Below are 12,522 nucleotides of genomic sequence, written 5' to 3'. Positions count from 1 at the left end.
AATATATCAGTATATGTGTGTGTGTCTGTGTGTGTGTAAAAGAGATATGCTGAGATATTTATGAATGAAAGTATATTGATGCCTGAGATTCTTTTAAAACTAATCTAGCCAGGCAAAAAAATGGTGGTAGAAGGAGGGAATGTGGGAGTTGGGTACAGATAAAAAAAATTGGGCAGTAGATAATGTTATTAAAGTTGGTTGATGAGCTCATGAGGGCTCATTATACTTCATTTCTTCTACTGTGTTAACAATTTTTCATAATAAAATATTTTAAAAAGAGCACTTCTAAAATCCAACTTGCAGAATCATGTCAAAACTTAGTACCAAATAACTAGATGGCTATTGTGAAACATGGGAAAGAAACCAAACATAAGCTATTTAATGACCAGTTTGGCACTATCTTGGAGTAATCAATACTATAATCAATAATGACAGTATTGGCAACTTGTGTTTAAGTGTAATGTACCTGTTTTGTAAATACCCATTATAATCTATGCTTTTGCAGTTTTGTTCATTACCTTTTAAATTTTTTTAAATATTGTCAAACATATAAGAAAAGTTTGGTATTTTTGTATCAGGGAATCTTTAATAACCTTGGAAACCTCATTTTCCCCTCTTAGAGGATAGGTAGAAAAGATATGGTTAAAATGAGGAAGGTTTATCTGACAGCCACTTTAAATCTGGTATAACAAAAGCAATATTTTTTGGTTGCCTTTGCTATTTGGGTGAAGGGTGGCTTGGTTAAACTTTGATAAATTTTGTATTATTTTTGATGAATTTTTGTATTATTCAGTTGATTTTTGAATGTCCTCCAATGCAAAGATTTAAAACTTCTTATAAACTAAGAAACATTCAAGAGATTATATGGTTCCTTTCCCCTCCTCATGCCTAAAATAAAAAATTAATTGTATAGTGAAATGACAGTGGGACATTAAATCTATTTCTGTGGGCCCCTTCTCACTTCATAGATGTCACAGTCAACGTGGAGGTTCTTCTAGCTTGGTATATAGATTTCTCATGTCTTTTGTAACTTCTGGGAAGGAATTCTAGTATATATGTTCTAAATTGCCAAAAAACTTATAAAATTGTTAAAATGTACATGCCAACATTTTTAAAATCTTATTTTGGCAGACACTGTATAAAGAAAGTCGAGAAGCACAATTTTATTTAATAGATTCAGAAGTACTGACACATGATGTCCCCTACCATGATTACTTCTATACACTGAACAGATACTGTATCATCCCATCTTCAAAACAGAAATGCAGGCTAAGGTGAGCTATCATCAATGAGTGTATAGTCAGAGTAGGCTAAATTATGCTCTGGTAACATTTTAACCCTGAATTTTTAGGTTTATACAATGAAGCTTTATTTCTTGCTTAAATTATATATCCTCAGAGATCAGAAGAGGGGTGGGGCTCTTTACCCGAGACTCCAATTGATAACAGCTTTAACATCCTACCACACAATCCATAAGTGTCATTTCAGTTGCTATAGAAAGAGAAAGCTATAGAATTGAGCTCACAGTCCATTGCCCTGAACTCATCCCATGACCTTATTTTAGGGCAGGGGGGCTGGGAGTTCTGGGGGAGCAGATGGCGAGCAGTAACTGGCTGCAGTGGGAAGTGAGGATTGGTGCATTGAAGTGTGATGAGCTATCATATGCCTGGCCTAGTCCTAGTTAATGTGGTTACTCTTAACAAATATGTGACCACTAGAAATTTCATACAAGGCATGAAGAAAATTTAGCATTTATTTAGAGCCATGATTGCTATATCAGTAAGAAAAATTCAGGATTAGAGAAAGGAAAGAAATATAATAGCAAGTATTTAAAAGGAGAATTTGATGAAATTATTAACAATTCAGTAGTTTTTTGAAGGCATTATTAGTGAACAAATTTTCTTTTAAAATCTTAATGACTTTGAATCCTTTTGGCTTTCCACTGAATATAATCTTTCATTTAATTATAATATTAATATAACTATAGTATGACCTTAAATAAATATTTTTTCCTTCTTATCCTATTAGAGTTTCCACAGATTTGAAATACAGAAAACAACCATGGGGACTTGTCAAATCTTTAATTGAAAAGAATTCCTGGAGTTCTTTGGAGCAGTATTTTAAACAGCTTGGTTTGTAAAGTTTTTGATGCATCTATTTCTGTAAAGGTAGCACTTATTAATAAGATAAATTGCTTTTTCATTTGGATTCATAGCAGGAGACAATAGATGATGGTGGGAATGATTCACTAAAGTGGTTCAAAATCCCCTACTTGCTCTATCTCTTATGGGATTTCAAAACTTCAGATTTTTAATGGTCTATCAAACACTTACATAATGTTTATTAATGCCAGATATATAATAAAATTTTTTGTACTTTATAAATACTAACTCATTTCATACTCATCCAGCCCTGCAAATAGGAATGATTATGCTTTTCCACTTTAGTATAGAGGAAATTGAAACATGGTATGGTTAAGTGACTTGTCCAGTATTATACAGTGAAGAGCTATCACAACCCCTGCCTCTGCAAGGAACCAAGAAAGATGAATACAGAGAGAGGATTATGTGATCAGGTCACAGATATATCCTGTGCTCTCTAAGATCTGGAACTTTCTTCTTTGTGGAAGGTTTCCTGGACTTGTGGAGGCCCACTTACCAATGGTGTTATATACATGTATAGATTTGGTGGAGGTAGGTACTAAGGAGTGACTGGGGAAGTGATACAGCTATTCTGTTTGGATGTTTTTAAATATATACATATGTGAATGTAATTTTAATTGAGGAAAAACTGGAGGTCATTCATTTCATAGTATCATTTAGTTTTGTTGATTATTTTCCTGGCCTTATTCTCTTTGACTATTTCATTAGTAAACTTCTCATCAGAAGCAGAGAAAATAAAACTCAAAAATTATTTTGGTCACTGAATAATGAGCTAATTTAAAAAATCTTGTGAAGGAAAAGGTTGAAAGAAATAACAAAAATGAGGATTTCAGCTTGTGTAGATTTTTTTTTTACTTGTGCTTCCTTTCTTGCAAACCCTCATTGAAAATTAAAACTATTATATGCTAGTCCTTCCTTTGAGGTTGACAAGTATCTTAGCATATTTTGGAGATTTTTCTAATGATCCATTGTAAGTGGGTGGCCTGTTGTTTCCATAACTGAAACCATTACATTAATATTTAATATAGCACATGGCAAATTGGCATTGATGATCCCATCATTTGTTAATACACATTCTTCCTAGAAAAATAAAACCTCATTATGGGGGTCATCATACTCTCTAAAGCTTTTCATTAAGAATAAAGTTTGAATCTAGGCCATAAGAATCTAACAGATAGTTAAATCTTTAAAAAACCCTACTATCTTAGAGTTGAGAAGGTTTCCCTGTATTTAAAGATTTTGTTTTCCTTCTTAGAATCAGATTTGTTAATGGAAGAATCTTCGTTAAATCAATCTATTGAAGACCCTGGAAAACTTAGCTGCCTGCGGAGGAGAAGGCGAACTTTCAACCGAACAGCAGAAACAGTTCCTAACCTTTCTTCTCAGCATTCTTCTGGAGATATGGGCTTAGAGACCAAAGGGGATGTTACAGGTAGCTGTTGTTGGTGAACAGATGAAGGACTTTAGCTCAGTTATAGAAAGCAGAAGGTCTCCCTTGTTTGTATGTCAGGATGTCTGTCTTTCTTCCCTATCATTTTGATAATGTTTATCACACTCTTGAGATCCTTAAAGATAACAAATACTAAAGCATAAAGGAGCAGTTATTAAAATGGCAGGCATATGGCCAAAAGTATTCTATTTAACCCACACAGCATTTTAAAAATTGGACATTTTTATACAAAAACTCAGATCTGACAACCCTTCACAGCAGCAGTTGGTTAGAGCTTCCTCCTTGCTGCCCCTTCAGATGCGTGCGTGTGTTCCTCTGCTGGCCACAGTCCCACCACAATAGCTTGTCCTGTCTTCTGGATCACTTCACTCATTTGATTTCTATCTTTGAGAAGACTGTTCTTATGTACTGTCAGGGCCAGTTTAGGAAAGTTTCAAAGATGGAATTGACTTTTATTATCCCCACTCTCAATTTTGAAGACATTTTGCTGCTTCTGCCTTCTCAGCATTATAAAATTGTCATACCTCTCATTCTCCTACATTATCAAATCCTCTTTAGGCTTATACCTTAGTGTGAATGTTTAACACTATTTAAGATTAATGGCTCTTTAATTTTGGAATTTAAAAGTGTAGGCAACAGTGAATAGATGAGAATGATTTTTTTTAAAAGGAAGGAAGCTCTGTACATAAATCCAGCTCACATATTTTTTTTTTAGTACTTAGCTGTATATCACACATGCTGTAATGAATTGCTTAATTTTAGAGTAAATTAATTTGTAATATACCCCAAATTTGAAGGATTAATGTAGGTTTTTCTTTGTAAATTTTTTTCTGCCTTACATAGGATACAAGAAATCAAAAAAGAGGCACAGGGAAAACTACCCTAAATCACTTTATCTTATAACTTTTAAAATTTCTTTTTCAGTTTTCAAATGAACATTAAATTTTTATCAGTTGTAATCACAATCTTCACTCTAATGCAGCCTTTTTATTGTGATCTTCAGGAAAGAAAATGAACACCTGTAACACTGCTGTTATTGTGGTGATGAGTATTTTGTAAGTATTTGTTGTGAATGCTCATTTTATTTGTGTCTTCATTTACTTTTAACTAGTTTCCCAAAGAATTTGGATGCATTTGTATATTATTGGGTTGAAATTACTACTATTTGACCAATGTTGGCCTACAAACCCAGCAATTTTATAGGTTTCAGTATGTAGTTTTTGATGTATGATTTTCATATAGTTAAATTTGGAGGAATACAAGTATGTATTTCAAAAACATTTTTAAAAATTTTTAAACAAATCAGATCCATTTCTACTATTATGGGTTTTTATGGGAAATTCCATAAATTTCAAAGGAATACTTATGTGTACATGCTGGTAAAGTCTCAATGATACTATTTTACTCTATTTGATTAGGTCAGTAGTTCTTACCATATACTGTGTTTAAGAATCACTTGGGGAGTTAGCTACAATGTGAATTTCTTGGCCCCAGTCCCAGAGATTGATTGGGTAGATCTCTACTAGGGATCAATAATCAGTATTTTAAAGCACACTCCACAGGTTATTCCAACACAAGTAATCTGAGCATCACATAGTGATGTGTTTATGTATATATGCGTGTGCGTGCGTGCGTGTGTTTGTGTATGTACTTGAATCTCAGGGTACACTCTAGGAATCTACTTAACCATTTATATTTAGAGAACTAATATCTACATGGGTCTATATGAATCTTGAGATAGTCCTTTAAATTGATTGAATTGGTTCTGACTCAGTGATACACTTTGGGTGATAATTTTTTGGAATGAAGCTTTTATATTAATTATTTTTCTTATTATAGATTTCAAATCAGTAAATATTGTTATTCCTTTGAGTTTTATAAAATGCTATCATATTTTGCTTAAATTGACTTTCTATGACAATAATGAATGGCAGATATTATCAATGTTATTTTGCATTACTTTGCAGAAAATTTATAGTCAAATATTGAAATATTGATCCCTATATAATTTCAATGCCATAATAATTTTATAGATTTATTTTCTTGCTACCTTTAAATTTCTTTTTCTTAAATCATTTTCTTGAAGGGTAAAGGTGAATTATTTTTTATTTTTGTGGTGCTGAAGATCTACCACTGAACTATATCACAAACTTCCATTATATATTTTTAATGTCAAGTCATTGCTTTAACAGAAAAAAAGTAGATATGGTGTCATCTATATATTTGCATATATGTGTAATAAGATATGTATTCATTCACTTGAAAGGTTGCTATGAATACCAATACATTAAGTATATTTAACATATAACATTTTATATTTGACAACATTATTGTATACTGGGTATTTGATACTTCCTTTTTCCAGGATGAACAAGAGGAAAGTTTTGCTAAATGGTAATTGTTTGTTTAGTTTTTCTTTTTGGTTCCACTGGGAATAAAGAGATAGATCATTATCCACCTAAGATCAGCTGCATATCGATCTTCATTTCCTTTTTTAAAATGCAGCATTATGGGTGTATAATTGCTTAAGCCAAAGTACCCAAAAATAGATCCTGAAAGCTTACCTGGTAGATTTCTAAGCTGGTGGTCACATATCAATACTGGCTGGGATTCCAAGCAGAGAGGAGAGATGTCAGATACAATCCCAACCTGTGAGTTGGAGTTATTTAAAGACTTTTATTGTTACTCTAGTTACCCTCCATCTTTTTTTTCCCAATGTTCACTTAATATTTAAAAGTAATTATTTAACACAATAAAATAGGGATGATTTATTTAAGTGATTAGCAAATAGTCTTAGAAATACACATTTTTTGAGGCTTTTGCATATATATTGTGTACTAGCAATGCTTGAGGTATAAGTATGGATTAACCAGGTATGGTTTGTTCTGTTTAGTTTGCTGTTGCTAGTTTTGTTGAATGTGACACTGTTTCTGAAGCTGTCAAAGGTAGAATATGCTGCTCAGTCCTTTTACCGTCTCCACCTCCGAGAAGAGAAATCTTTAAAGTAAGTGTCATCCCACTCCCCAGCCTGTTTTCACCATATTATTTCAGCAGTTCTTTAGTTGTAGAAAAATCTAATTCCAGTCTTAAAAATTCTGGTCTCCTCATTACCCTGTAGTCATAATTAGCTTTTTTTGTTTGTTTGTTTGTTTACTTTTGTATTTTGTTTGCAATGTATGGGGCACTGACAATTTTTGGAAATGAAAGTTCAGAAGCTATTCTCTTGATTTGGGATGTTATTTTTCTTTCAGTTTAGCCTCTGATATTGTCTCAAGAACTGAAAACATTAAAAAGAACAAAGATCAGGCTCATCATTTAAAAGGAGTACTCCAAGATTCCATAGTGATGCTTGAACAGGTAGGCAAATGTCTGTACCAAAGTACTTAATATCTTCATACCAGTGTGAAGCAGTTGCTGTGGTTATGAGAGAATATTTCCTATACTATAATTTAAGGAAAATTTCTGCATTATACATATTATGTATGTAGCCATTGTGTTATTCTTGCAAAACTGGGAACATAGTATACACATTGTTGAGTATCCTCTTTTTAAAATTAGTAATAGATTTTGAAAATGTTTGTATATATCAGTATGTATATATCTATGTACTTCGTTCTTTTTACTGGTCTTCTAGTAAAATTTTATGCTTAAAATTAAATTTTTATAGAAGTGGTAGCTCCTATATACACTCTTCATTATTTTTCTTTTATGTATGAATGATATATCTTAGTGATACTTCTGTGTCACCATATAAAGCACTTCCTGTTCTTTTAATAGCTGCATAGGGTTGAACTGTATAAATGTGACATAATTATTTTACCAGTTTTTCATTACAGTGAATACTTAGGTAATTTCATTATTTTGTTATTGTCCTCTCTTGAACATGGTCTCACCAGTATGTGCTAGTTAGTTCTATGAACTAGACTTAGAATTTCCTTTGAAAAGTGAAGATTAATATTTCCATTATGACTATAACACACTCACTTTTCAAAATTAAAAAATAGAGAGTATTACAAGAGAATATATAGTTTTAACATTCAGATACAATTACTGTTAATAGTTCATTTCCTTCTGTCCCTTTCTTTTTTAAAAAAATATTTATTTTTTAGTTATAAGTGGACACAATATCTTTATTTTATTTTTATGTGGTGCTGAGGATCAAACCTGGTGCCTCATACATGGTATACACTCTACCTCTAAGCCACAACCACAGCCCCTTCTCTTTCTTCTATGTATATATATGTATTTTTTTAAGAATATTCAATTATAGTTCTTGGACTTTCATGTGGGCACTAAGGTTACAGCTTCAACTTGGTGCTTCTCAGATATGCTGTACCTACAGTTCCTTAGTGACTTTCCTCCCACCCTCAGCAAGGACAGATGGTGTTCACTTTTCCCCTTGCCCTCTCCTCCCATTTTCCCTCTCAATTGATGACTGTGCCATATGGAGAAAAGAGAAACTTTCCCTCTTCCTTCGATAATCAATCTATAAATCATCCTATCCTTGCACCCCCATTCTCTTCTTGACTAATTTTAGAAACACTCCTCCACCTGTGGGAGGTAAAGTTCCAGTGTGTGTTAGTGGGTGACTTCATCCATCACTTCTCTAGCTTCTCCACACCTTCCTTCATTCGTTCCCTTGTTATCTTACTACTGAGGATTGAAACCAGGGGCACTCTACCACAGAGCTATAACTCCAGACCTTTATACTGAAACAATGTCTTGCTAATCCTCCTGCTTCAGCCTCCTGAGTAGCTGGGATTACCTCTCCATTTTCATTCTCCCTCATCAAATAGATCTTGACCATCAGCACTTAACTCTGCTCTGTTATCTTCTACATTAACAAACCTGCTTTACCCACATTTGTTTTCTACCCCTTTATATCTACTTCTTTTCATGGTCAGGCACTTTGGCTGTCATACTTTATATTTCATTTTTCAATTTTTATTTTCATCAAAAATCACTTCACATAAAGAATTAACTTGTTCTACAAGGCTTATTCAGAAAAGTGGCAATCTCAGTACTCTTTCCCCCATTTCTTTCCTGAAGTTCATATGTAACTCTTTCAGTTCACTCTTTTGCTTACATCCGTATTTGTCAACAACCACGTATTGTTAATTCTTGATTTTTTTTTCAGTTTTAGACATTATCTTTTGACTTTCTTTTATGGAAAACAAGGTTTTGGTTTTCTTTCCTACCTCCCACCCACCACACATACATTTCAGATTTCTATTATCTTTCCAGTGAAGTTATAATTTTGGTTAGAACAATACTCAGTATTTGCTGTTTTGACCAAGTTTGCTATTCCAAGATGAGAGCCATAAAATTAAACCATAACTACCTTCTCTGTGCTTTTTATTATCCTTAAAGTTCTTATTATAGTTGATGAGTTTATCAGTATTACTTATAAGCATTTCATCTCCTAATTCTGTTTACAGATCTCTTCTCAAAATCTTTATTTACTCAGGTATTCTACTGATGGAGCCTTCTGACTAACTCTAGTCAGGTCTGGTGATCCTGTATCTGGTGTGCAGCTGTCCTCCTGGGGATTTCTGTTGTCTGTCTCCTAGCTTTCCATGTCCCATGTTTTCCTTTCTTGGCTTTTTTTCTTTTTCTTTTTGCTGTGCTAGAGACTGAACCCAGGGCCTTGCGCCTGCTAGGCAAGTGCTCTGTGGCTGAGCTGTATCCCCAGGCCTTGCATTCTCCTTTTAATGGAGCACATTCTCTAGTAGTGCCTCTGAAAGGTGTGGCACATAGAGTGGCACAAGCCTGGCCTATAATCCCAACTCCTTGGGAGGCTGAGACAGGAGGATATCAAATTTGATGCCAACCTGAAAATTTAGTGAGACCCTATCTCAAAATTTTAAAAAAGGGTTGGAAATATAGCTCAGTGATGACTGCCCCTGTGTTTAATCCCCACTAAAAAAAGAAGGAAAAGAAAAAAACAAGAAAGGAGGAAGAAAATCCCTTTATTGTACTTTTAGTAGGGTTTGAAGAGGGTGCAAGTAGAGTGTATGCATTTTCTCTCCCTGTTATTCCCTTTATGGATATTGTTTGAGATAAGGTTTTCTGTGATCTTTAGCATGTAAAAATTATGTCTTTTTAAAGTCTTCATCTTAGTGTCAGCACTATTTGAAACTGACCACACCTTTCTTGAAATATAGCTAATCTTGCCTTCTTTAAAACCATCAAAAGCTTCATTGTGACATAATTCAAGTAATATAAATTCGCCCTTTTAAAGAATGTTTATTATATTCACAAGTCTGTATAACTATCACCACCATCTAATTCCTAAGTATTGTCATCACCCCCAAAGAAAACCTTGTACACATTAGCAGTCACCCCCCTGGCACACACCAATCTGTTTTCATTACTATGGGTTTGCCTATTTGGGACATTTCATATAAATGGCTTATATAAGATGTGTTATTTTCTGTCTTCTTTCAGTTAGAATAATGTAAAGCTACTTTTTGTTGGTCAAAACCAACTCTTATACTCACTTCTTCCTGGCCCAAATGCTTTAGAGCTCTGTGATAGATTCTCTTTCCTTCTCCATTACTTTCCCTTTAGGTGTTCTCATCTACTCCCCTAACTTTAAATAATCACATTAGCTTCTGACTCCTTCCTTACTGTCTTGTGCTGCTATGACAAAATACCTGAGACTGGATAGTTTATAAATAACAGAACTTTCTCACAGTTCCATAAGCTGAGAAATTCAAGATAAAGGAATAGGCAGGTTCAGTGTCTGAGGGTTATTGCTCATAAATGGTGCCATCTAAGTGTAAGGACCTAGCTAGTTTCCTTCAGCCCTTTTATAAGAGCACTACTCTGAAGGCAGAGTCTTCACGACCTAATCACTCTCTAAAGACAACATCTGTTAATATTGTTGCTTTGGGGATTAAGTTTTAACATGAATTTTGGAGGTGATATAGTCAAGCTGCAGCAAACCCAAAATCTGTACTTCCTACTCTGACCCCCTTTCCTGAGCTTTACCCTAACGACTTAATGGGCATTGCAAATCAATCAGAACAAAACTCAATTCCCTTCTAGTGAACCTCATTTCAGAAAATACTATTTTCCTCTAATTACTTATGTTAAAAATGTGATAAAGTAGGGCTGAAGATATAACTTAGTGATATAGTGCTTATGTAAGCAAGCCCCAGCACCACAAAAATAAATAAATAAAATGTCTAAGTTTATACTTATGTATGTGACTATTCATTTTAGTAACCCTCACTAGTCTGTAAGCTCCATGAAGGTGGGGAGCCATTTTATTTATACTCAGTCTTAGAATAGTGATCAGCATGTAATAGATAAGCAATAAATATTTGTGGAATGAATGAGTGAATACAAGAAAGAATAAGACATAATTCTTCGTCCCAAGTTGTTTATAATTTTATTAGAGAAATCAACATCCATGTGTATTGTTAAAGACTAAGAAAAGTATAAAATTCAGCATCAGAGTGTTAAGTAGTAAAGGTATTATTCTGGGGGTTTAGAAGCAACATGATTAAGGAAAACCACAGAGACAGAGGGTATGTATAAGTTTTAGATGCGCGAACAGGAACATGAACATAATAGTAAGGAACAGCCCATCAGTGGAACTTAAATTGTGTAGGAATAGTGAAGAGACCAGTCCAATTTCAGAAACCATTTAAGAAAATGAGCCTTTCACCCGGGATAATTTGATTAATGGACATATTGGAAAGTAGAATATAAAGTAGTAGGAAAAAATGCAGTACTCCAGCTGATGAGGGGAACTGTGTAGCAAACAGCAGATATCCTAAAGAATTGAGTGTGTTATATTCAGTTTTTATTTGTATAAACAAAACTCTATTGAATTTAATTGTAAAGTTTTGGCATAAAATAATCAAAGAATTTTAAAAATCTGACTTTGAAAATTAATTTTGTTTGCAGCTGAAGAGCTCACTCATTATGCTTCAGAAAACCTTCGATCTACTAAATAAGAACAAAACTGGCATGGCCGTCAAAAGCTAGTGATCTATGGATTGAAACTGTAGAAATACTTGGAACTAATAGAAAACCTTAGGAAGAAAGTCAGAGGATGAAGGATTTTCATTGTCATATGAACATTTCCACGTTTTCATATTATTTGGATTCCTAATATGAAATTCTTTTTAATAACATTTATTTGATAATTATTCTCTGATGGCCTTATAAATTTATCCTTTCATTTCCTAAAACATGTTTTTAAGCTGTGAACTTCTTCAGTGAACCATGAAATATATTCTGGAATTGAAATGCTGTGATTAAAAAAAAAAGAGAAAAGCAAACACTCTGAATTGAATGGTACAGCCTCTTTTCTACACTGAGGCTTGGAAGTTTGATGCTTTAAATTTATCTGTTAGCACAGAACCAATAAGTGTCCAGTAGACTGCTTTCACAGTTGAGATAAGCTTAAGAGACTAAAGAAGATAATATAAGAAACCTCTAAATCATTACTAATATTAAAGGATCAGTTTTCAGGCATACAGGACATTTCTGATTTTGTGTAAAATATTACAATATCTCCATTTATTTGGCATGCAAATTCAGTGGTCAAACCTTTGAATCTGCATGTTGATGGTTATTATCAGAAAGGTTCCTTAGCCATGTTGTATCTTTATGAAAGAGTTATTTTTTATTAAGGTAGCAGAGGTGAGATTATCTTGCCTCTTTATGCATCAAATGGCATAAGAGGCAATTTAGGAAAAGGAAATATGTAGGACACAAATGCTCAAAATGAAGAGCCATCCCCTGGGTTTAAAAAACCAGATGATGTTAAAATCTGGGCATTTAATGACAGATCAAATGCATACTTGAACTAAGCTTGGGTTCAGCTTAGCAGTCTTCCATGGAGGAAGTGACTTGTCTGGTTGAAAATAATCTGTGTATTACCATTCAGTAGCC

General features: G+C 33.6%; 1 protein-coding gene across 3 annotated transcripts in view; it reads left to right on the top strand.

Annotated features, from left to right (window-relative positions):
* Gramd1c (GRAM domain containing 1C) overlaps positions 1 to 12,101 on the top strand; it is a 33,732-nt gene extending 21,631 nt beyond the window's left edge. For 2 of the 3 annotated variants that reach the window (XM_071615816.1, XM_071615818.1), the window contains 7 exons: positions 1,132 to 1,274; positions 2,029 to 2,132; positions 3,418 to 3,594; positions 4,616 to 4,667; positions 6,506 to 6,616; positions 6,864 to 6,969; positions 11,530 to 12,101. In XM_071615816.1, the coding sequence (XP_071471917.1) occupies positions 1,132 to 1,274; positions 2,029 to 2,132; positions 3,418 to 3,594; positions 4,616 to 4,667; positions 6,506 to 6,616; positions 6,864 to 6,969; positions 11,530 to 11,610 (774 nt within the window). In that variant the 3' untranslated portion in view covers positions 11,611 to 12,101. Of the gene's footprint in view, positions 1 to 1,131; positions 1,275 to 2,028; positions 2,133 to 3,417; positions 3,595 to 4,615; positions 4,668 to 6,505; positions 6,617 to 6,863; positions 6,970 to 9,079; positions 9,152 to 11,529 lie in introns of those variants that run through there. The other variant, XM_071615817.1, reaches the window with a different exon arrangement.
* The last annotated feature ends 421 nt before the right edge of the window (positions 12,102 to 12,522 follow it).

This window comes from Marmota flaviventris, chromosome 8 (assembly GCF_047511675.1).
Source record: "Marmota flaviventris isolate mMarFla1 chromosome 8, mMarFla1.hap1, whole genome shotgun sequence".
Classification (NCBI taxonomy): domain Eukaryota; kingdom Metazoa; phylum Chordata; class Mammalia; order Rodentia; family Sciuridae; genus Marmota; species Marmota flaviventris.
Note: the sequence above shows the minus strand (reverse complement) of the source record. Positions and strands in the feature narration are given on the sequence as shown.